At 58.2% G+C, this 23,957-nt stretch overlaps 1 protein-coding gene across 1 annotated transcript in view; it reads left to right on the top strand.

Annotated features, from left to right (window-relative positions):
• The first annotated feature begins 1,098 nt into the window (after window positions 1–1,098).
• LOC126322872 (microtubule-associated protein 4-like) overlaps window positions 1,099–23,957 on the top strand; it is an 89,311-nt gene continuing 66,452 nt past the window's right edge. The window contains exons 1-2 of the mRNA XM_049994590.1: window positions 1,099–1,923; window positions 2,515–2,892. Coding sequence (XP_049850547.1) covers window positions 1,099–1,923; window positions 2,515–2,892 — 1,203 coding nt within the window. The remainder of the gene's footprint in view (window positions 1,924–2,514; window positions 2,893–23,957) is intronic.

Below are 23,957 nucleotides of genomic sequence, written 5' to 3'. Positions count from 1 at the left end.
GGGGGGAATTTGCGGGCGTTTGTGGATGATGCGGGAGACCAGGCGCCAAGCGGATGCATCGCTCAGGTCAAGGGCGGAGATTTTTCGCTCCCAGTCCTGACTGCGGTGGGTCTGAATGGCAGCACGGATCTCCCGCTGCATGCGATTTATCCGGCGCTTAGTGGCAGGGTCTCGTGTTCTTTGCCATTCGCGGATGACCCTGTTTTTCTCGGTGATGAGTGCGCGGAGGGCTAGGGGGAGAGGGCGCACATGGGTCGGAGGGCGCGGGGGATGTGGAGGCGTTGCTGCAACTGCAGCAGTGATGGCGGCGTCCGTGAACTGTGCGAGGGTGAGGTCAGCCCCCACCCTGGCGGCGTCGGGTATGGTAGGGAGTGCTGCCTCGACCCGTCTCCGATAAGACGCCCAGTCGATGCCACGGAGGTCCAAGGTGTCACGTGGTGGCACTAGGGAGCCGACAAGGTCGACCGTGCAAATTACTGGGACGTGGTCGGAGGCAAGGGCAGCACGGGTAGTGGCATTGATAGGGAGGGGGAGTCCTTTAACCAATGCAATGTCAAGGACGTCAGGAGGGCCATTTGTCGGGAAGATGGTGGGGTCGAAGGGGGCAACAACATGGGCGGCGTGGGCTTCCACCACACGGAGGAGGCGACGGCCATCGTTGTTGGTTAGGCGACTGTGCCAGGCGGCATGCTTGGCATTACAGTCGCCCCCAACGAAGAGGGAGTGGCCAAGTGACAGGACCTGAGCAAAGTCAGGGCCGTGGAGAACGCCGCGGTGGGGCGGCCTGTAAAGCGCCACAAAGGTGATGGGGCCACGCACGGTGTGCACCACGACACCAGTGGGCCCGCGCGCCCCGGGTGCTGCGCTTATATGCCCTCGGTGCGCGGTGGTGGGGGGAGGGGAGGGCGGGCCGCGGGGCCCCAGAGTCTATATAGGGGGGCGGCGCGCGCGCTGGGCGCCACATTCCGAGTTAGGATGCCGAGCGAGGAGGACCGCGTTACGCAGGCGCAGGGAGCGGCGGGCGGCCGCTCTCTCGGCCGTCCGCGCCCGCCCGCGACACTGGCTGGGCCAGGCGCGTGCGCGGCATTCCGAGTTAGGATGCCGAGCGAGGAGGACTGCGTTACGCAGGCGCAGGGAGCGGCGGACTGCCGCGCGGCGGGACTACCTCGGGCGACCGAGGCAGCTCTGTCGGCGGCTGCATCCGGCCCCCCACGTATGACGACGCTGCAATCGACTGCGGACTGCGCTGCGGTACACCCAATGCGCACTAGCCCGCTCACACCAGAGCAGGTGTACCTAGTTGTACACCGACTATCGCGGGGCATTGTGTACCCTGAACAGGAAGCCGACGAACGAGCACTCCGCGCGTTCCAACAGCACCTGAGGTCACTTGGCTGCGAGGTATTCGAAGATGTGAGCGTACCGTCGGGAGCCAGTGAAGAGACCTCAGATACGCCGTTTGCTGTACCGTCAGGCGCGACGACAGAGCACGCCACTGCCCTGCCACGAGACAGCACAATCCCAGAGGCCAACCTTGGCGAACTGCTCGAGGCGGAAACCATGGATACAGCGCAGCCCTCTAGAAAGAGGCCTGCAGCTGCGGAGGAGGAAGATTCCGCCGCCATCTCTGATTCTACCTGCATGCAAAGTCAGAAGAAGAAGACGCCAGAAGCTGCTGCCCACTCGGAGGCAGATCAGGGGACCGACGACGGCTTCGTTGTCCCGAAGCGGCGGCACACTGCTCGGGCCAAACGGCTTGAGAGAGTGCAGCCGCTGCCGACAGCGAACTCATTCGTCGACGTTCCTGACGAGCCGGAGCCCATGGACGAAGCTGAGGCACCCAAGAGGCGGGCACCCGCCCCGCCACCGATTACAGTATCGTGGAAGGACACGTACCAGTCCTTCCTCGAGAAGTTCCAGAAGGTATCGTCCACCGCCAAGATTAAATGTGCCGGTCGGGACTTGTACAGAGTTTCGATCGGCACAATGGAGGAGTACCGGGCTGCCATGCGGCTCATAGAGAAGGAGAAGCTGCATTGCTACACCCACAATGCGGAGCCAATGAAGCAGCTGAAGGTGGTTTTCCGCCGCCTCCCGCTGAAAATGGAGACCGACCACCTCAAGGGTGAACTAGCTGGGCTGGGCTACATGGCCAGCTCGGTCACGCTCATGAAGTCGCCCAGGACGAGGAGGCCCATGCCACTGTTCTTGGTTGTCCTCCCGGACAACCTCGAAAACCGCAAAATTTTTCAGGTGCAGATGGTGGCCAGGATCGCAGTGGAAGTGGAGCCGCTCAAGGCCAAGGGGAGGCGCGCCCAGTGCTTCTCCTGTCAAGGCCTTGACCACGTGGCGCGCTACTGCACGATGCCGGCCCGCTGCGTCAAGTGCGCCGACTCCCACCAGAGTCGAGACTGCACAAAGAAGAGGGAGGAGGCGCCCAAGTGCTGCAATTGTAGCGAGCCACATGTGGCGAGCTACAGAGGCTGCACCGCCTTCAAACGCGGCCCACGGCAGCAAGGACGTTCGGCACCGGCACGAAAGGTGCAACCAGGCACCAGCTTCGCCTCTGCCACCAAGGGGGAGTCCTCGGACGCCCCCAGGGGGCGGCGGGCGGACGCAGCGACCACCAAGGCGCCCAACCAGGCAGCCGGCACCCAGGACGACCAACACCAGGGCGGACGGCTAAACCGTCCCCCCACCTCAGACACGCCGCAAGCTGCTAGGCGTGTGGTCCCGCTAACGGACGCAGCCACTCCGCTGCGCCCCGCCGCCCACGCACCCGCAACTGCGGCACCTCCTGCAGCAATTCCGCGACCAGAAGCAGCAGACCTGGGAGCAATGTTGAGCTCCCTCTCTGCCCTGCTACAGCAACTGCCGGTGCTCGTCACCGCCGTAACGGGGGCCCTCCAGGCCGCTACCGTCGCCACGAAACCACACCATGGATAACGTCCTTATCCACGGTCTGACCATCTGTGGTTTCAATGCCAACAGCCTGTTTCCACAACAGGGTGAGTTTCGTCAGTTCATGCAGGACGAGGCCATCGACCTGTGCCTGATCTGCGAAACTCACCTCAAGCCAGGAGTTCTCGTGAAGGTAGCAAACTATGTTTGCTACCGCAACGACAGGCCGACGGCAGGCGGGGGTACCGCCATCTACGTCCGCGCCTCACTCCGGCACCACCAGGTGCTGCTCCCCGCCATGGCCACCCTGGAAGTCACCGGGGTGAACGTCACGACGGCTGTGGGGCAAATAACCTTCGTGGCTGCATACAGGCCACCACGTGGACACCTCCAGGAGGCAGACGTCGACGCACTGCTGGCGATTGGGGGGAGGGTCTTCATTGCGGGTGACTTCAATGCGAAACACCCGGAATGGAACTCCCGCCTCACGAACGTCAGTGGCCGCCGACTTCTTCGCGCAGCCCAGAGGAATGGCGCCCTGGTACTGGGCCCACAGGACCACACCATCTTCCCGGCCAGGGGGCGGTCGGACGTGCTCGACGTCGCCGTCATCAAAGGCATCGGGCACCACACGACCGCCACCACGCGGTGTGCGATGTCGTCCGACCACCTGCCGGTGGTCTATGGAATCGACATCGCTGGAGCCACGCTCCCGCCACGTCGGCAGACGTACCGGCGCCTGGACAGCGATCGATTTCAGGACAACGTCCTGGCATCACTGGCGGACTCACCTGACCCCGCGGCAGTGGGGGCGGATGCCGCCCTTCAATTCTTCACGCGTCAGCTGCTGCAGGCAGCTGATGCGGCCTCCCCTGCCCCTCCACAGGGTACCAGGGACTTCTCCCGTAACCTGCCGCCTCCCATCCGGGACGCAATACGGGAGAAGAACCGCCTCTTCCGGGAGTGGCAGCTCACGCGCCAACCCGCAACGAAACGGCGCCTCAACCGCATGCGGAGAGACATCAAAGCGGCGGCTGAGGCGCACAGGAACAACGTATGGGCAGACCTCGTCGCCTCCCTCAACACCGAGGACGGCAGCGCGTGGCGGACTGTGAAGTCCTTTCTACGCAGAAGGCAGCGCGTCCCGCCGCTACTCGTCGGACAAGATGTCGTCTGCAGCCCGGACGGCAAGGCAGGCGCCCTGGCGGACCACTTCGAGCTGTCATTCACCCCGGTGGATGACAACATTGACGAGGAGCACCTCCACCGGGTTGAGGAGCAGCTCCCAGTGTTCCTGGAAGCCAGGGACGCCGCGGACGAGATCGACCCCATCACCGAGGAGGAGGTGGCCGTGCAGATAACGGCGCTCAACACCAAGAAGGCTGGCGGGGCTGACGGCGTCACCAACCATCTGCTGAAGAGCCTGCCGGCGGGTGCACACCCATTCCTGGCGGGCATCTTCAACCAGGTCCTTCGCTCTGGGGTCTACCCCTCTGTATGGAAACATGCAGAGGTGGTGGCAATCCCCAAGGCAAACAAGGACCCACGGGACGCCGCCAACTATAGGCCAATCAGTCTGCTGCCGGCACTCTCGAAGGTGTTCGAGCGCCTGTACGCCAGACGCCTGCTCCGCCACGTGACAGCAGAGGGCATCATACCCGACGAGCAGTTCGGCTTTAGGAGGGGCCATTCCACCGTCCACCAGCTGATGCGGATGGTGGAAGAAGCCATGCGCGCCCTGGAGACTCGGGAATACCTTGGGGCGGTGTTCCTGGACGTCTCTAGGGCATTCGACTCCGTGTGGCACGACGGCCTCGTGTACAAACTTTTTGTGCACGGGGTACCGACGTCGCACGGAGTCCTCCTCCGGTCATACCTAGCCGAGCGGTCCTTCCATGTCAGGCTGGAAGACGGGACATCCACCCACCGATACATCCGTGCTGGAGTGCCGCAGGGGTCCGTTCTTGGGCCCCTACTGTACTCCCTATACACCGCCGACGCTCCGCGCGTGACGCCGGTGAAGTTGGCACTATATGCTGACGACACTGCGCTGTTCGTGCGGAGCATGAAGGCGGTCGAGATGCGCCGTCTTCTCCAACGAGGTTGCGAGGCCCTTGGCGCCTGGTCGACCAAGTGGCGCCTCAAACAAAACGCGGCGAAGAGCCAGGCGGTGGTGTTCACTAGACGACCACTGCCGCCCGATCTTCCGCCAGTCACCGTCATGGGCAGCCCCGTCCCATGGAGCAAGACCGGCCGCTACCTGGGTGTCACATTGGACCACAAGCTGACATGGAAGCCGCACATCGAGGACGTCAGGGGCAGAGCAATAGGGCGCCTACGCGTCCTGTACCCTCTGCTCAATCCCTCGTCTGCGCTGCCTCCTCACCACGGCATCACGCTGTACCTGGCGCTGGTACGTCCAGTGCTGGAATACGCGGCTGTGGTGTGGGGCAACGCGGCCGAGACACACATCAGCAAGCTACAGAGGGTGCAGAACAGGGCGCTCAAGCTCGCTCTGCGCCTACCGAGGCTATACTCGACCGCTCGGCTACACGAGCAGACCGGAATACCCCTCCTCCGCGACCGCTTCAAGCAATCAGCGCGGGCCTTCTATGAGCGGGCCGAACGGTCCGACAACCGGCTCATCAGGGATCTGGGCCATCCTGCACACCACAGGCCAACAACACGCTGGCCTGACCTGTTGCGGGAGTGAAAACTTCCGCAATAGAGACAGGACATCCCCATCCACGAAGAAACCAACCAGAGGCCAATCCAAGAAGAGAGTTAGTCCCTCCGAAACGAAAGGCTCCCGCAGGAATAGCAGTTGACTGCTTAGCCTGCTCCTGCACGGGTCAGGGCAGACCCGTAAGGTCGAACAGCAGCAGCAGCTGGGCGCCACAACCGTAGCCGACTCGCTAGCGCCGGGTGAGGAGCTTGCCTTGCTTTCTGTTTTTTATATTATTGTGGTTGAGACGCTTGAAGAAGAAGAATGACAGGCCGCGGCAAGGGAGGAAAGGGGCTCGGCAAGGGTGGCGCCAAGCGGCACCGCAAGGTGTTGCGCGACAACATCCAGGGCATCACGAAGCCCGCGATCCGCCGCCTGGCGCGCAGGGGCGGCGTGAAGCGCATCTCTGGTCTGATCTACGAGGAGACGCGCGGAGTGCTGAAGGTGTTCCTGGAGAACGTGATCCGCGACGCGGTGACGTACACTGAGCACGCCAAGCGCAAGACTGTGACGGCCATGGACGTGGTGTACGCCCTGAAGAGGCAGGGGCGCACCCTGTACGGTTTCGGCGGTTAGGCGGTGTGAGACCGAAGGAAGGAAAGAGAGATAGATTGAAAAACGGCCCTTTTCAGGGCCACCACAGTGTTCGGAAGTTGAAAAGTGCGAAAGAGTCTGTGTTGCTGGTTTTTCTCTTTTCCTTTTTAGTCTACTTGGCCTTTTAGTTTTGTTTGGAGTTTTTTTTTTTTGACGTGGTGTGCGGTGCGGTTGGGAGGGAAGGAAGGAAGCGTGCCCTTGCGTTGTGTGAGCTCCTTCCTTCCTTCCTTCCCCTCCCTCTTTGCTTGTATGCTTCTTGTCGGTGGATGGGCTGTGTGTTGCGGCGCGGCTGAGTGCCGAGGGGTTATTATTTTTGAGGTGTGTTGTTGTGCGCCACGTGTGCTGGTTAATGGTCGCGAGACTGTGCGTGCGTGGAGTTGAGTGGAGGAGGTGGCCAAGTACGTGTGTACAAGATGGCGGCGCCTGTGTGTGTAAGAAGGAAAAAACCGTACACAGAAAGAGAGAGAGAGAAAAGTGGTGCGACGAACGACTGGAATTCTGCTTTGGACGTAGGTTTGTGTGGTGGCCCTGAAAAGGGCCGATTGTGTTTTGTTTTTTGAGCCGAGGCGGCAAATGGCGCGCTGCGTGCCAAGGGAGCACGCGGCGGTTGCCGATTGCGCTGTCTCTCTTTTAGGCCTTCTTCTCGGTCTTCTTTGGCAGCAGGACGGCCTGGATGTTGGGCAGGACACCTCCCTGTGCGATGGTGACGCCCGACAAGAGCTTGTTGAGCTCCTCGTCGTTGCGTATGGCGAGCTGCAGGTGGCGCGGGATGATGCGCGTCTTCTTGTTGTCGCGGGCCGCGTTTCCGGCCAGCTCGAGCACCTCAGCCGCGAGGTACTCCATGACGGCGGCGAGGTAGACGGGCGCCCCGGCGCCGACGCGCTCGGCGTAGTTTCCCTTGCGCAGGAGGCGGTGGATTCTGCCGACCGGGAACTGGAGCCCAGCCCTGCTTGAGCGGGACTTTGACTTGCCCTTGACTTTGCCTCCCTTTCCGCGTCCGGACATGGCGATGGGCTAGTTTCGAAAGAAGCGAGAAAGAAAAGCACAACGCCCCAAACGGTGCGAGCCGCAGCGAGTCGAGCAGCGGAGTGCGTACCGGCGCCGGCGGGGTGGGGGTCCTTTATGGGCTCGGGTGCGGCGGCCGGTTGCGCGCGCGCCCCATTGGTCGGCGGCCGCAGCAGGGCGAGCTGGTAAAGGTGCGGCGGCGGCGTGCGGCGGGTGCCACTGTGTGGGGAGACGCTGACTGGAGCGGAGCGCCTGACTGACTGACTGACTGCGCGTGCCTGCCTGCCTGTTTGTTCGTGATGCCGCCCAAGACTAGCGGGAAAGCCGCCAAGAAGGCTGGCAAGGCGCAGAAGAACATTTCGAAGGGCGACAAGAAGAAGAAGCGCAAGAGGAAGGAGAGCTATGCCATCTACATCTACAAGGTGCTGAAGCAGGTGCACCCTGACACGGGCATCTCTTCGAAGGCGATGAGCATCATGAACAGCTTCGTGAACGACATTTTCGAGCGCATTGCGGCCGAGGCTTCTCGCCTGGCGCACTACAACAAGCGCTCGACCATCACGTCCCGCGAGATCCAGACCGCTGTGCGGCTCTTGCTGCCTGGCGAGCTGGCCAAGCACGCGGTGAGCGAGGGCACGAAGGCGGTGACCAAGTACACGAGCTCCAAGTAAGGAGGTGGCTCTTGGAAATAGGAGGCTCGTCCGCGGCGCGGCGAAGAAAAGAAAAAAACGGCCCTTTTCAGGGCCACCAAAATGCCTTTGCGGGAAGGGCGGAATTGTTGTTGTTGTGAGCGGGTGGACGGCGGCACAGCTGTAGCTGTAGCTTGTGGTGCGGCGCCGGCGCCGGCGCCTTTGGTTTTGGTGTGACGTTGGGATACGCACTTTAGCCACAGCCGGGTCGTGGGCGTGGGTGTTTCGAGACGTGTTGGTGTTAGGGGGGCGGATCGCTGGAGTTGGCTTGTTTGATATATATTTTTTTTTTTTTTTTTTTGTCCCCTTTGTATGGTATGGCCGGAGGTGTGGAACGGAAAGCAAACCGCGATTGTCGGATGTCACACCGTTGGTGGCGAGGGTGAGAAACACGTTGCCGCCTACAGCTGCTTCTACGCCGAGCGGGTGGGTTAAGTTAGTTGGTTGGTTGGGCGACGTAAAAGTGGAGCGTGGAGGTGTGTGTGAACGTGAGGAGACACGCATTGCATTGTATTTGTACGCGCGAGGTGAGTTAGGAGACCACGCGCCACGACGTACGGTGCCCTCTTTCGACCTGACGTCTGACGTCTGGTTTTTGTTTGTGGAGGCGGTGTCGTCATTCTGGATGTACGTGTATTTTCCGCTCAGTTGAGTGAGGTGACGCGAGACGACGGCGTCGGTGGTGTTTTTGTTTTGTTGTTGGCGCCCCGGGGATGAAGAGGGGCACCCGACGGTAACGAGAGGTTGCACTTTGTGATCGGTCGAATGTCCGGGGAGCGAGGAATAGGGTGGGGGGTTGAAAAGAAACGCCAGTGTAGGGCAACGGGACGGTGAACGTTCCCGTGGTGTCGGAGGTGTGCAGTGGGGGGGAGGAAAAAAAAAAAAAAAAAAAAAAGCGCGTAACGGCGCGGCTGCCGTGGTGGAAACGTTCTCTCCAACTGTGGTGGTGTCCCCTGTTCTCTATATCGTGTGTCCCCTCGCACAAGACGCTCTCTGGGCGGGTTTGATTCATTCATTTTTGCATAGTCACGTAGCGTAGAATGGAATGCGCAAGAGTTGAGTGAGACTGGCGACGGTATATGGTCTGAGCAGCGTCAGCTGCACTGCACTCCCCGGAAAAGAATCTTGGATGCCGTGCTAACTGAAATTTGGTGGACGGGGTTCTCAAGGCTGTTTTCCTATTTTGTTGTTTGTTTGTCTCTAGTTAAGATGGTGAAATGACGTCGAAGAAGCAGTATTGCAAATACTGTTATGGAAATGCCCTAGTTTGATGAAAGGAAATGTGTGTTGAATACAGGATGGTAAAGACCAAGTGCGTTGAAAGAAACGTTGTGAAGGAACGAACGTTCCCTGAATTGGTTTCTTTTTGTTCCCGAGTTGTGTACAATGGACGACGGTTGTGCCATATCGCAGCATTGCATCATCCCCAGGTTTTATTTCAATTGAGCGATAAAAAAAGGAAAAAGAGAAGAACAAGAACACTATCGAAATGGTCTATGGTGTGTGACCCACAATTGTTGTCTTTAAATCACTTACCCAACCATGTCGTAAAAATATTTTTTTTTTTTTTTACAGTGGCTGCCGAATGACCTAGATGTAACAGAGAGAGAGAAACACATGGCGTGTCAGATGTTTGTTTTCTTTTCCCCCCCGTCAAGTGGCAAATGCGAACACCGTCAGCTGTAATTGACGATCGACACTAGTATGGCGCGAAAAGGGGGTGCGACCTGTGCAGTTGTGGGTGAAACTTTGGGTGATGGGCTGTCATGCGGCATCGCGTGCGTTCATTACCCCTCGGCGGCGGCGGCGGCGCCGCAGCTCCGTCCAGCTCGCGCTCTCGGAAACAACCCTCTCGTAATGCCGCGTCTCCTCCGTCACTGCAATTTTCAAAGGGAAACCTGTGTGGCCGGTGGGGGTGTGTCAACCGTTGGCCTCAAGCTCCGCCGACAAAAAGTGTTGAGTGTATCCAGTGTGAGAGAGGTTGACGCTTTTCGTGGTGTGTGTGTGTGTGTGTGTGTGTGTGTGTGTGTGTGTGGCAATGTTTTGAAAAGTTTGCAACGTACGTTAAGAAGTGTTGACGCTGAAACTTGCGGGCTGTGTGGCCCTGGTGGTTGGCTGGCTGGAGACGCGGGCGTGTCCAGTCGGTCGGTTGTTGTGGCTGAAAGGTACGTATACGGTTCCGCCGTCCCGTCGGAACTGCGTCTGTCTGGAAGGTATGACGTGACGTGCAGTTTTTATTAGGTCAGCCCTTGTTGTGTATTGTTCCATTTGTTGCTCACTCGTCACCCGTATTTGGTGTGGCGATGTATGTGGACGTACTGCTGGATCAGTGTCAGGGTTTTCCGTGGGAGGTGTTGGTTGGGTTGGATTTGCCTGACACGGCTGAGTCCGCAATTGGCCTGCCGTTCGTTGATGCGATACGTGGGTTCTGAGGAAGAATGTGTACGAGATAGTTGCCCCTGCCCTGCCCTTTCTTTCGCGTTCGTGTGTGCCCCCCTTGTTGTGTAGTGTGGGTTGAACATGGTTCTTTACCGAGTGGGGGGGAATGGGATGGACGGATCCGTTGCTGTTGCTGTCACCGTCAAGACAACGCACGCACGCACGCACGCACCCCTGTCCTACGAGAAGGTGTGTCAACCGGGGTTTCGGTAGTCGTGTGTGTAGGGGACGGGGAGAAGCAAAGTGGAGAGTGCGGCACGGGCAGAGAGTGGAATTGGGGCGCGTTGATGTTGGGAAACATCCCCCAAGGGTTGCGGGATGATGTGGCGGTGAGAGCGGGGGGCGGGGGAGAAAAGAAAAGCGAAAAAGAACTAAGGAAGAGGAGGAGGCGTGCGTGCGCGCAGTGGCGGGGCCCCAAAGACCTGTCGTGTGGTGTCGGCCGAACGCGTGTGCGGGGCAGCGTCGGCACGGAGAAGCGAGGAGGAGAGAGAGAGAGAGAGCGCTGGTCTGATGGGTATTTTTTACCCCCTGTACTCGAAGGACCGGATCTGTCCTTGATCCCTGCCTTCTGTCTGATTATGTTGGGTAACAAAATGATGGGTCTCTTGGGTGTGTGTAGATGTTTGTTGTTTGAGTGAGTGTTATGGTGTTTGTATTTTATTTTTGTTTATCATGGTATGTTGTAGTTTGTGGTGTTTTGTCGTGATGGGAAATGTCGTTCTTGGGTCGGGTGGATTTTGTCCCAGATTTCTGATGAGTGGGTGGTTCGAATCCGTGGTTTGGTGGAAAAAAAAAAAAAAAAAAAAAAAAAAAAACACTTTATGGATTTTTCTTTGGATGATTTCCGGGATTTTGATTGAGTATGTTATGGTTTGTGTATATGTCTCGGTTTGTCTGGTACCGGCCGGCATCAGCAGTAGTAATTCTGAAGTATTTGTTCTGCACCCTTTTTTACTCTTGTTATGTTTGGTGTCTGCGGCCATTGACCAGATTTTCAGAGCCGTAAGTGATGGCTGGTTCCTATGACGGTTTTGAAGATTTTCTTTTTGGCGCGCATATTTATTCTGTTTCCTTTGATGATTGGGTACAGTCTGAATATTGCTGCTGCAGCCTTGTTACAAACGTGTGTAACATGGTCTCTAAATGTCAACCTCTTGTCCAGCTTGATGCCTAGATACTTTATTGTGCCTGACCATGGAAGATTGTTATTTCTGAGGCGTATATGCAGGTTAGGAGGTATTCTTTTTGAATGTGAATCGTATTGTATTGCTTGGGTTTTCTCCGCGTTTATTGTTTTTTGTTTCCATTGGTTAGCCCATTTCTGGATGGATTGTAGGTGTTGCTCTATTTTTGTGACTCTATATTGCAGGTTAGAACTGCTGCGGTAGACTGCAGTGTCGTCTGCAAATAGTGACAAGTGTCCTCCCAGCTGTTTGTTTGTGTATATTGAGTAGAGAATGGGCCCCAGCACTGAGCCTTGCGGGACTCCAGCCTCTATGGATCTAGTGTTACTTGCCGCTCCTGGTACATGGACATAGAATGCTCTGTTGCGGAGAAAAGAAGCAATAATGTGGATGGGGCAGTTGTACTGGTGGAGCTTGTAGATAAGGCGTTATCCGAATGCTTTTCCAATGTCAAGCAGGACTGCTCCAGTACTGTGTCTAATGTTTCTGGCCTGACATATGTGCTCGACTAGTCTGGTCACCTGGTGGGTGGTGCTGTGTTCTTCGCGGAATCGGAATTGTTGTGGGATGATTATGTTGTTATCCTTTAAGAATTGAATTTCTTCAGTTCAGTTTGAATGAGCTTTCCGAGGACCTTTCCAAGGAAGTTGGCCTATAGTTTTGCGGAAATAATAAGTCCTTGTTTGGCTTTGGTAATGTGATGACTCGGGCCTGTTTCCAAGTAGTTTAGTCTGAAGCAAGCATTATATATTGATGTTAGATAGATAATTGATAGTTGCTGGAGGTAGGTGATGTAGTAGTTGCGGTTTGATGGAATCTGGGCCTGATGCCTTCTTAGGATGTGTGTATGTTTGTGATGTGATAAGATACGGGGTTTCTGCGTTTATTGGATTGTGAAAGATGTTCTGATCGGGGCACTCAGGATGCGGTTTTACCCTTCTGAGTACCATTTCCTGGTGGTCATCAGTTTCGTCATCTACCGCTTCTGGTGCTTGGAATTGCCTTTCTAGTGAATCCGCCAGTGCTTCAGCTCGGTCTGTGGGGTCGTTCCTTCCCCATGTAGATGTAGATGTTTCGTGTCTAGTTTACGAGTTTTAAGAAATTTCCAGAATTTTTCCTGGTCCCTTCCTGCTTCTCGTAACGTTTCCTCCCACGCCTCGCTACGGTGGTTTTCGGAGCTCTCTTTTTGATCCTCCCGGCCAATTGCTCTGATTTTCGTCGGTCGGCTGGGTCCCTGTAGTTTTGCCATCTCTTTCTGGCGCGCGCGGGCTGCGGTTGGCGCCTTTGGTGGCAACGGCCGGGGCAAGCAGCGGTGTGTGGTGTGGTGCGGGGCGGGCAGGGGCAGGGGCAGTGGCAGTGGCAGTGGCAGTGGTGGTTGACGGATGGCCTGGGGGCCGAAAAACGGGCCGGACGGCGGACGGATGTTGAGAGAGGCGGCGCGCACGCGTCTCGCGCGGACACAGGCGCCACAGCGTTGATGATTGGAAGGAGGTGCGGTGCGGGGATGGGCCCAGGAAAAAAGACGGTCGTGGCCCCTGTCTTGGGTGCGTGTCGACGTCAGCACCGTCGGTGTGGTGTGGTGTGGGCAGGGAGGGGGGGAAAAGCGGGCTGCGGGCTGCGGAGGGAATGGTGGTGGGGAGTAGGCACACATGTGGGCGGGCGCAAAATCGGCCGGTGCCCGTAAACCGCGGCGGGATATTGGGTGGAAAAGAGGGAAATTGTAGAAAGGAAAACAAGCGGAGGGGGCGAATGTGGTGGGGGGGACGGGCGGGGGCGAGGCGACAGCTTGCTTTTTCTTTTTCATTTTATTTTATTTTGTTGTAGTGTTTTTGTTTTTTTGTTTTTTTGCGTGTGTGTGGCCTTGGAGAGGCTGGTCTTGTCTGGCTTACGCTTTGGGTGCGTGTGTTGGTACTTTTTCGTTTTTTCTTGTTCTGCAGAGCAGGGGCGGGGCGGTGGGAACGGCTGGCTGGCTGTGCCCAGAGGAGGAGGAGACGCTGGCGGCGGGCCCGGCTCCTGGGGCTGCTGTTGCATGCGCTGTGCAAAGAAAGGAAGAGTGGGTTTGTTTGGCTGGTGAAGTGCATTATTTAAGTGTGGGCTTGCCGGCCTGGCTCCGATGCGCAGGTAGATAGATGCCGGCGGCGACCGCAGGCAGGCGCGTTGTGTGTACAGAGGGACGAGCCATGTGTTTTGCAAGCAGGACGTGGCGTGCCGAGTGGAGAGGAGGCGGCGGCTCGGCTCGGTTCGGCCCGGTCCGGCGGTGCCGCGCTGTTGTCGCGGACGTGAGCGCCCCCTGGCGGGCGGGTGGTTGGCGGCGGCGTGGTGGACGCGTGTGGCAGTTGTGTGCACGGGTTGCTTGGGCGAGTGAGCAGTGGCTGGCGGTGTTGGCGCGTCGTCGGGGAGGTACGTGTTGCGGCCGCGTCTGCTGCGCGCTGCGTCGTTGTGTCGACTGTGTGTGGGCGTGGGCACGTGTGCTCTGCCGAGGGCGTCGTAAAAAAGTGGGTCGCGGTGTGCGTGCGTAGCCCGTGATGATGTATTGTGCGTCGCGTCGTTGTGTGCGAAACGGATGCCGAGAGGTGTGTGGTGAGTGCGAAGCGCGAATGTGCGGCGTTTGGCGGTTTCGGTGTGTTTTCTGTTTTTGCGGCGTGAGAGTGGGGCTGGCTGGCTGTTTGTTGTTGGTGTTGCCTTGTGTGTGTAGGTTGATGGCGCGACGCGGAGGGGACGCCGTTTGCTGCGTGCCTTGCCTCGCGTGTGTTGGCGCGCCGTGCATGTGTTTGGGTCGTGGGGGCGGTGTTTTTGTTTGTATTTGGATTTTCATTTTTTGGCGTGTTGTGTCGTGTATGGCAAGGGCGAGAGGAGTAGTGCGGTAGTGGTAGTGCAGTAGTGTCGTTGCGGCACGGGCGTCTGGTGGGGCTGTGCGTCGTGGCGGGGAAGGTGTGTAGGTTGCGGCGATGCGGCGAGCCCAGCCCGTCGTTTGACGGTGTGCCGGGTGAGTTGCGCTGCGAATCGAGTGTGGCGGGAAGGGAGCTGCGTGGCGCCTGCGTCCGTTGGCAGCAGGGGCTGTGCTTTTGAGAGTTTGTTTGATTTCGGGACGACGACGACGACGACGACGACGACGACGACTGGTTGGTTGGTGGGTGGGGTGGCGTGCACGTTTGTCGTACTGGGCGAGTCGATTGCCTGCCGGCTGGCGAAAGGTGCGCCGCCGCCCGTCTCTCGCGCTCTGTGTTGTTTTTTTTTTTTTTTCTGTGTGTGTCGGCTGCGTTTTTGTTTGCGGTGCGCGCGAAAACGGTGGTGCCGAAAGTGTGCCGGCGTGGCGTTGCGACCGCGACGGCGACCGCGACGAGCCGCGGGCGCGCCATTTGGCTGGTGTTGCGTGAAGAGCGGCTGTGTACGGGTAGTGGCTGTAGCCGTACGTGTACGTGCATCCGGCCCGGCCGCCAGCCCAGCCCAGCCGAGTCGGGTGAGCGGAGGCCGACACGTGGTGGTGCTCTGTGCTCTCTCGGCTCGGGGGGGTTTGTGTGTGTGTGTGTGTGTGTGCGTGCGTGCGTGCGTGCGTGCGTGCGTGTGTGTCTCGTTCGCTCTCCGGAATCTGCTCGTTCTGCTGATCCCCGCCTGTCGGCGTCGTTTATTTTTACTTATTTATTTTTTACCTGTTGTTTGTTTTTCGACGTCGTCTTGCAGTTTTGTCCTTTGCGGCGTGCCGACGACCCGCCGCGCGACCTTATGAAACCCCAAAGCGTGGCGTGGCGTGGCGTGGCGTGGCCGAGCCGCAGCAGCTAAGGGGGTGCGGCCGCCTCGACGCCTTAACCTCCTAAACTTCTTTAAGCCGTTAACGCAGCCACCTAAACTAACGTAACCTAACCTAAGCCCTTAGGCCAACCCCCAAGTCGCCTTAACCTAACGTACGTGACCGCAACCTTAGCTTAACGCCTACGTTAAGACGTGACGTCACGTCAACGCTTAACCTAACCCTGACGCCTTCTTAGCCTAACCTGACGTAACGTAAGGTAAGGTAACCGTTGAAAGAAAGAAACCACCTTTGTTTTGACGTTGAGGCGTGTAAGGTCGGCTGTGAGGGCAGATTCGGTGTGTCTGTAGTTGGGGCTGGCTGGTAATTTATTTTGTTTGTTTGTTTATCGTTGTTTTGTTTTCGCCTGTGGCGGGGGGGTTGGCGCTCCGTCGGCCGGTGCCATGTTGCGCAGGCGGCGATCGTAAAAAAGTAGAAAAAAAAAAAAGAAAAAAGAAAAAGAAAAATGTGTTGGAAGGGCTGTGGGTGTTGGCGGGCGAGGCGAGAGGAGGAGGACGGCCCGCGGCCGTGGCCCGACGGCTGCGGGCCGATCGGGAAAACGGCGGAAGGCGATGGGGCGGCGGAGGTGCGTTTGTGCACGGCCGTCATCGCCGCACGACTCGGCTCGTGTGGCTGTGGCGCCGGCCGCGGTGGCCGGGCTGCCGCGGCGACGGTGTGGGAGTTTTGACGAAGGTTTGGCCATTGTGGCGGGTCGTCGGCTGGGGCTGTGGGGGCGGCATTTGGGCGGGGGCGGCGATTCTCGGCGGGCCGACCCAGGCTGTGGCGCGCGGTGGCTGCAGTTTGGCCGTGGTTTGCGGCGCCGCCGCGGCGACTGGTTGGCGACCGTGGTGTCGGTGTGTGTAGCCCCATCCTCGGTGGTTTGAATGGCGCGGGTGGTTGCGGCGCAGGTTGGGGGCTGCTCCGCGCAGGCTGTCGGACGTTGGGCGGTAGCAAGCGCGGGAGGCGCGGCGCGGCGGCGCGGCGGCGCGCCGAGTGGCGGCCGCTCTCTCGGCCGTCCGCGCCCGCCCGCGACACTGGCTGGGCCAGGCGCGTGCGCGGCTATTCTCTGCTGCGCGCCCCTCGCTGTTGTGCGTCGTCGAAGGAGAGAAGGAAGCGAAACCAAGGGGAAAAAAGAAAAGAGAACAGGCAAAAGATGGCAGACCAGGCGGCTACGAACGAGACTGCCGCGGCACCCGCCGCCACCGGCACTACGAAGAAGGCCAAGTCTGCGTCGTCTGCGAAGAAGCCGCGCGCCAAGCCTGCGCACCCGCGCACCTCTGAGATGGTGACGGCCGCCATCAAGAGTCTGAAGGAGCGCGGCGGGTCGTCGCTGCAGGCGATCAAGAAGTACATTGCCGCGCACTACAAGCTGGACGCGGAGAAGCTGGCGCCCTTTATCAAGAAGTACCTCAAGTCGGCCGTCGTGGCTGGCGAGCTGGTGCAGACGAAGGGGAAGGGCGCGTCGGGCTCTTTCAAGCTTGCCGGCGCCGGCGGCGGGGCGGCCGAGGGCGGCAAGGCTCGTGGTGGCGGCGGTGGTGCGAAGAAGAAGCGCGCCGCTCCGGCCAGCAAGGAGAAGAAGGGGGCCCGTGCGGCCGGCGCAAAGAAGGCTGGCGGCGTGAAGGCGGCGACCGGTCGGAAGGCGGGCGCCGCCAAGAAGGCGTCTGCGGCGTCGGCCGCTCCCGCGGGTGCGAAGAAGGCGGCTGCGGCCAAGCCGGCCAAGGCCAAGTCGCCGTCGAAGGCGAAGAAGGCCGCCAAGGTTCCGACGAAGAAGCCGAAGGCGCCGCGCCCGAAGAAGGCGACGGCGACGCCGTCTAAGGCGAAGGCTTCGCCCAAGAAGAAGAAGTAAAAAGGGCAGGGAAGGGTTGGCGGTTGACACCGTCGCCTGGTGGCCGGCGCGCAACCAGAGGCTGTCGCGCGGTCCCGGACAAAAACAAAAACGGCCCTTCTCAGGGCCATCAAAGCACGTCGGGAAGGTGTTGATTGTCGTGTCGTGGTCGGTCGGTTGCCTTGTCTGTCTGTCTTGCTTGCTGGCGTTTGTTTGTTTGTTTCATGTGTGGATGGTGTTTGCGTGCCGCGGTGGTTGGATTGTGGGGTCGTTGGCGGGCGTGGGCGGCGGCGCCGCGGTCGGTGTTACATAAAGTGTATTTTTACTTTTATTATTTTTACCTATTTATTTTGCGCCGCGTTTGTTTGTTTGTCTTGGTGGTGGTTTTGGAATAGTCTTTTTTGGCTTTGCTTTCCGGGCGTCACGTTTTGTGCCGTGGCGCTATTGACGCTTGCGACTTGGCTCGGCCGGTGCGGTGCTTTTTTTTTTTTTTTTTTTGGAAACGGCGGCGCCGGGCCGGGCCGGGGGTGGGACGACTGGACTGGAGAGTGAGTGGGGAACTAGTCGTTGCGACCGACAAAGTTTTGCTCGCGACGGAGAGACGTTAGTGGCCCTGAAAAGGGCCGTTTTGTTTGTTTGGCGGTGTGCGGGTTTAGGCGCGCTCGCCGCGGATGCGGCGCGCGAGCTGGATGTCCTTGGGCATGATGGTGACTCGCTTGGCGTGGATTGCGCACAGGTTGGTGTCTTCGAAGAGGCCGACGAGGTAGGCCTCGCTGGCCTCCTGCAGGGCCATGACTGCGGAGCTCTGGAAGCGCAGGTCGGTCTTGAAGTCCTGGGCGATCTCGCGCACTAGGCGCTGGAATGGCAGCTTGCGGATGAGCAGCTCTGTGCTCTTCTGGTAGCGCCTGATTTCTCGCAGGGCGACGGTGCCCGGCCTGTAGCGGTGGGGCTTCTTGACGCCGCCGGTGGCGGGCGCGCTCTTCCTCGCCGCCTTGGTGGCGAGCTGTTTGCGCGGCGCCTTTCCGCCGGTGGACTTGCGGGCCGTTTGCTTTGTCCGGGCCATGGCTACTGCGGATGCGGATGCGGCGTGGAGGATATGCGTGCGCGACGGCGTCCGGTGCTGCCTTGACAACGGGCCCGCGCGCCCCGGGTGCTGCGCTTATATGCCCTCGGTGCGCGGTGGTGGGGGGAGGGGAGGGCGGGCCGCGGGGCCCCAGAGTCTATATAGGGGGGCGGCGCGCGCGCTGGGCGCCACAACCGTAGCCGACTCGCTAGCGCCGGGTGAGGAGCTTGCCTTGCTTTCTGTTTTTTATATTATTGTGGTTGAGACGCTTGAAGAAGAAGAATGACAGGCCGCGGCAAGGGAGGAAAGGGGCTCGGCAAGGGTGGCGCCAAGCGGCACCGCAAGGTGTTGCGCGACAACATCCAGGGCATCACGAAGCCCGCGATCCGCCGCCTGGCGCGCAGGGGCGGCGTGAAGCGCATCTCTGGTCTGATCTACGAGGAGACGCGCGGAGTGCTGAAGGTGTTCCTGGAGAACGTGATCCGCGACGCGGTGACGTACACTGAGCACGCCAAGCGCAAGACTGTGACGGCCATGGACGTGGTGTACGCCCTGAAGAGGCAGGGGCGCACCCTGTACGGTTTCGGCGGTTAGGCGGTGTGAGACCGAAGGAAGGAAAGAGAGATAGATTGAAAAACGGCCCTTTTCAGGGCCACCACAGTGTTCGGAAGTTGAAAAGTGCGAAAGAGTCTGTGTTGCTGGTTTTTCTCTTTTCCTTTTTAGTCTACTTGGCCTTTTAGTTTTGTTTGGAGTTTTTTTTTTTTGACGTGGTGTGCGGTGCGGTTGGGAGGGAAGGAAGGAAGCGTGCCCTTGCGTTGTGTGAGCTCCTTCCTTCCTTCCTTCCCCTCCCTCTTTGCTTGTATGCTTCTTGTCGGTGGATGGGCTGTGTGTTGCGGCGCGGCTGAGTGCCGAGGGGTTATTATTTTTGAGGTGTGTTGTTGTGCGCCACGTGTGCTGGTTAATGGTCGCGAGACTGTGCGTGCGTGGAGTTGAGTGGAGGAGGTGGCCAAGTACGTGTGTACAAGATGGCGGCGCCTGTGTGTGTAAGAAGGAAAAAACCGTACACAGAAAGAGAGAGAGAGAAAAGTGGTGCGACGAACGACTGGAATTCTGCTTTGGACGTAGGTTTGTGTGGTGGCCCTGAAAAGGGCCGATTGTGTTTTGTTTTTTGAGCCGAGGCGGCAAATGGCGCGCTGCGTGCCAAGGGAGCACGCGGCGGTTGCCGATTGCGCTGTCTCTCTTTTAGGCCTTCTTCTCGGTCTTCTTTGGCAGCAGGACGGCCTGGATGTTGGGCAGGACACCTCCCTGTGCGATGGTGACGCCCGACAAGAGCTTGTTGAGCTCCTCGTCGTTGCGTATGGCGAGCTGCAGGTGGCGCGGGATGATGCGCGTCTTCTTGTTGTCGCGGGCCGCGTTTCCGGCCAGCTCGAGCACCTCAGCCGCGAGGTACTCCATGACGGCGGCGAGGTAGACGGGCGCCCCGGCGCCGACGCGCTCGGCGTAGTTTCCCTTGCGCAGGAGGCGGTGGATTCTGCCGACCGGGAACTGGAGCCCAGCCCTGCTTGAGCGGGACTTTGACTTGCCCTTGACTTTGCCTCCCTTTCCGCGTCCGGACATGGCGATGGGCTAGTTTCGAAAGAAGCGAGAAAGAAAAGCACAACGCCCCAAACGGTGCGAGCCGCAGCGAGTCGAGCAGCGGAGTGCGTGCCGGCGCCGGCGGGGTGGGGGTCCTTTATGGGCTCGGGTGCGGCGGCCGGTTGCGCGCGCGCCCCATTGGTCGGCGGCCGCAGCAGGGCGAGCTGGTAAAGGTGCGGCGGCGGCGTGCGGCGGGTGCCACTGTGTGGGGAGACGCTGACTGGAGCGGAGCGCCTGACTGACTGACTGACTGCGCGTGCCTGCCTGCCTGTTTGTTCGTGATGCCGCCCAAGACTAGCGGGAAAGCCGCCAAGAAGGCTGGCAAGGCGCAGAAGAACATTTCGAAGGGCGACAAGAAGAAGAAGCGCAAGAGGAAGGAGAGCTATGCCATCTACATCTACAAGGTGCTGAAGCAGGTGCACCCTGACACGGGCATCTCTTCGAAGGCGATGAGCATCATGAACAGCTTCGTGAACGACATTTTCGAGCGCATTGCGGCCGAGGCTTCTCGCCTGGCGCACTACAACAAGCGCTCGACCATCACGTCCCGCGAGATCCAGACCGCTGTGCGGCTCTTGCTGCCTGGCGAGCTGGCCAAGCACGCGGTGAGCGAGGGCACGAAGGCGGTGACCAAGTACACGAGCTCCAAGTAAGGAGGTGGCTCTTGGAAATAGGAGGCTCGTCCGCGGCGCGGCGAAGAAAAGAAAAAAACGGCCCTTTTCAGGGCCACCAAAATGCCTTTGCGGGAAGGGCGGAATTGTTGTTGTTGTGAGCGGGTGGACGGCGGCACAGCTGTAGCTGTAGCTTGTGGTGCGGCGCCGGCGCCGGCGCCTTTGGTTTTGGTGTGACGTTGGGATACGCACTTTAGCCACAGCCGGGTCGTGGGCGTGGGTGTTTCGAGACGTGTTGGTGTTAGGGGGGCGGATCGCTGGAGTTGGCTTGTTTGATATATATTTTTTTTTTTTTTTTTGTCCCCTTTGTATGGTATGGCCGGAGGTGTGGAACGGAAAGCAAACCGCGATTGTCGGATGTCACACCGTTGGTGGCGAGGGTGAGAAACACGTTGCCGCCTACAGCTGCTTCTACGCCGAGCGGGTGGGTTAAGTTAGTTGGTTGGTTGGGCGACGTAAAAGTGGAGCGTGGAGGTGTGTGTGAACGTGAGGAGACACGCATTGCATTGTATTTGTACGCGCGAGGTGAGTTAGGAGACCACGCGCCACGACGTACGGTGCCCTCTTTCGACCTGACGTCTGACGTCTGGTTTTTGTTTGTGGAGGCGGTGTCGTCATTCTGGATGTACGTGTATTTTCCGCTCAGTTGAGTGAGGTGACGCGAGACGACGGCGTCGGTGGTGTTTTTGTTTTGTTGTTGGCGCCCCGGGGATGAAGAGGGGCACCCGACGGTAACGAGAGGTTGCACTTTGTGATCGGTCGAATGTCCGGGGAGCGAGGAATAGGGTGGGGGGTTGAAAAGAAACGCCAGTGTAGGGCAACGGGACGGTGAACGTTCCCGTGGTGTCGGAGGTGTGCAGTGGGGGGGAGGAAAAAAAAAAAAAAAAAAAAAAAGCGCGTAACGGCGCGGCTGCCGTGGTGGAAACGTTCTCTCCAACTGTGGTGGTGTCCCCTGTTCTCTATATCGTGTGTCCCCTCGCACAAGACGCTCTCTGGGCGGGTTTGATTCATTCATTTTTGCATAGTCACGTAGCGTAGAATGGAATGCGCAAGAGTTGAGTGAGACTGGCGACGGTATATGGTCTGAGCAGCGTCAGCTGCACTGCACTCCCCGGAAAAGAATCTTGGATGCCGTGCTAACTGAAATTTGGTGGACGGGGTTCTCAAGGCTGTTTTCCTATTTTGTTGTTGTTGTTTGTTTGTCTCTAGTTAAGATGGTGAAATGACGTCGAAGAAGCAGTATTGCAAATACTGTTATGGAAATGCCCTAGTTTGATGAAAGGAAATGTGTGTTGAATACAGGATGGTAAAGACCAAGTGCGTTGAAAGAAACGTTGTGAAGGAACGAACGTTCCCTGAATTGGTTTCTTTTTGTTCCCGAGTTGTGTACAATGGACGACGGTTGTGCCATATCGCAGCATTGCATCATCCCCAGGTTTTATTTCAATTGAGCGATAAAAAAAGGAAAAAGAGAAGAACAAGAACACTATCGAAATGGTCTATGGTGTGTGACCCACAATTGTTGTCTTTAAATCACTTACCCAACCATGTCGTAAAAATATTTTTTTTTTTTTTTACAGTGGCTGCCGAATGACCTAGATGTAACAGAGAGAGAGAAACACATGGCGTGTCAGATGTTTGTTTTCTTTTCCCCCCCGTCAAGTGGCAAATGCGAACACCGTCAGCTGTAATTGACGATCGACACTAGTATGGCGCGAAAAGGGGGTGCGACCTGTGCAGTTGTGGGTGAAACTTTGGGTGATGGGCTGTCATGCGGCATCGCGTGCGTTCATTACCCCTCGGCGGCGGCGGCGGCGCCGCAGCTCCGTCCAGCTCGCGCTCTCGGAAACAACCCTCTCGTAATGCCGCGTCTCCTCCGTCACTGCAATTTTCAAAGGGAAACCTGTGTGGCCGGTGGGGGTGTGTCAACCGTTGGCCTCAAGCTCCGCCGACAAAAAGTGTTGAGTGTATCCAGTGTGAGAGAGGTTGACGCTTTTCGTGGTGTGTGTGTGTGTGTGTGTGTGTGTGTGTGTGTGTGGCAATGTTTTGAAAAGTTTGCAACGTACGTTAAGAAGTGTTGACGCTGAAACTTGCGGGCTGTGTGGCCCTGGTGGTTGGCTGGCTGGAGACGCGGGCGTGTCCAGTCGGTCGGTTGTTGTGGCTGAAAGGTACGTATACGGTTCCGCCGTCCCGTCGGAACTGCGTCTGTCTGGAAGGTATGACGTGACGTGCAGTTTTTATTAGGTCAGCCCTTGTTGTGTATTGTTCCATTTGTTGCTCACTCGTCACCCGTATTTGGTGTGGCGATGTATGTGGACGTACTGCTGGATCAGTGTCAGGGTTTTCCGTGGGAGGTGTTGGTTGGGTTGGATTTGCCTGACACGGCTGAGTCCGCAATTGGCCTGCCGTTCGTTGATGCGATACGTGGGTTCTGAGGAAGAATGTGTACGAGATAGTTGCCCCTGCCCTGCCCTTTCTTTCGCGTTCGTGTGTGCCCCCCTTGTTGTGTAGTGTGGGTTGAACATGGTTCTTTACCGAGTGGGGGGGAATGGGATGGACGGATCCGTTGCTGTTGCTGTCACCGTCAAGACAACGCACGCACGCACGCACGCACCCCTGTCCTACGAGAAGGTGTGTCAACCGGGGTTTCGGTAGTCGTGTGTGTAGGGGACGGGGAGAAGCAAAGTGGAGAGTGCGGCACGGGCAGAGAGTGGAATTGGGGCGCGTTGATGTTGGGAAACATCCCCCAAGGGTTGCGGGATGATGTGGCGGTGAGAGCGGGGGGCGGGGGAGAAAAGAAAAGCGAAAAAGAACTAAGGAAGAGGAGGAGGCGTGCGTGCGCGCAGTGGCGGGGCCCCAAAGACCTGTCGTGTGGTGTCGGCCGAACGCGTGTGCGGGGCAGCGTCGGCACGGAGAAGCGAGGAGGAGAGAGAGAGAGAGAGCGCTGGTCTGATGGGTATTTTTTACCCCCTGTACTCGAAGGACCGGATCTGTCCTTGATCCCTGCCTTCTGTCTGATTATGTTGGGTAACAAAATGATGGGTCTCTTGGGTGTGTGTAGATGTTTGTTGTTTGAGTGAGTGTTATGGTGTTTGTATTTTATTTTTGTTTATCATGGTATGTTGTAGTTTGTGGTGTTTTGTCGTGATGGGAAATGTCGTTCTTGGGTCGGGTGGATTTTGTCCCAGATTTCTGATGAGTGGGTGGTTCGAATCCGTGGTTTGGTGGAAAAAAAAAAAAAAAAAAAAAAAAAACACTTTATGGATTTTTCTTTGGATGATTTCCGGGATTTTGATTGAGTATGTTATGGTTTGTGTATATGTCTCGGTTTGTCTGGTACCGGCCGGCATCAGCAGTAGTAATTCTGAAGTATTTGTTCTGCACCCTTTTTTACTCTTGTTATGTTTGGTGTCTGCGGCCATTGACCAGATTTTCAGAG

The sequence above is a fragment of the Schistocerca gregaria genome, unplaced genomic scaffold (assembly GCF_023897955.1).
Source record: "Schistocerca gregaria isolate iqSchGreg1 unplaced genomic scaffold, iqSchGreg1.2 ptg000845l, whole genome shotgun sequence".
Taxonomy (NCBI): Eukaryota; Metazoa; Arthropoda; class Insecta; order Orthoptera; family Acrididae; genus Schistocerca; species Schistocerca gregaria.
This window is presented reverse-complemented; position numbering and strand designations above follow the sequence as displayed.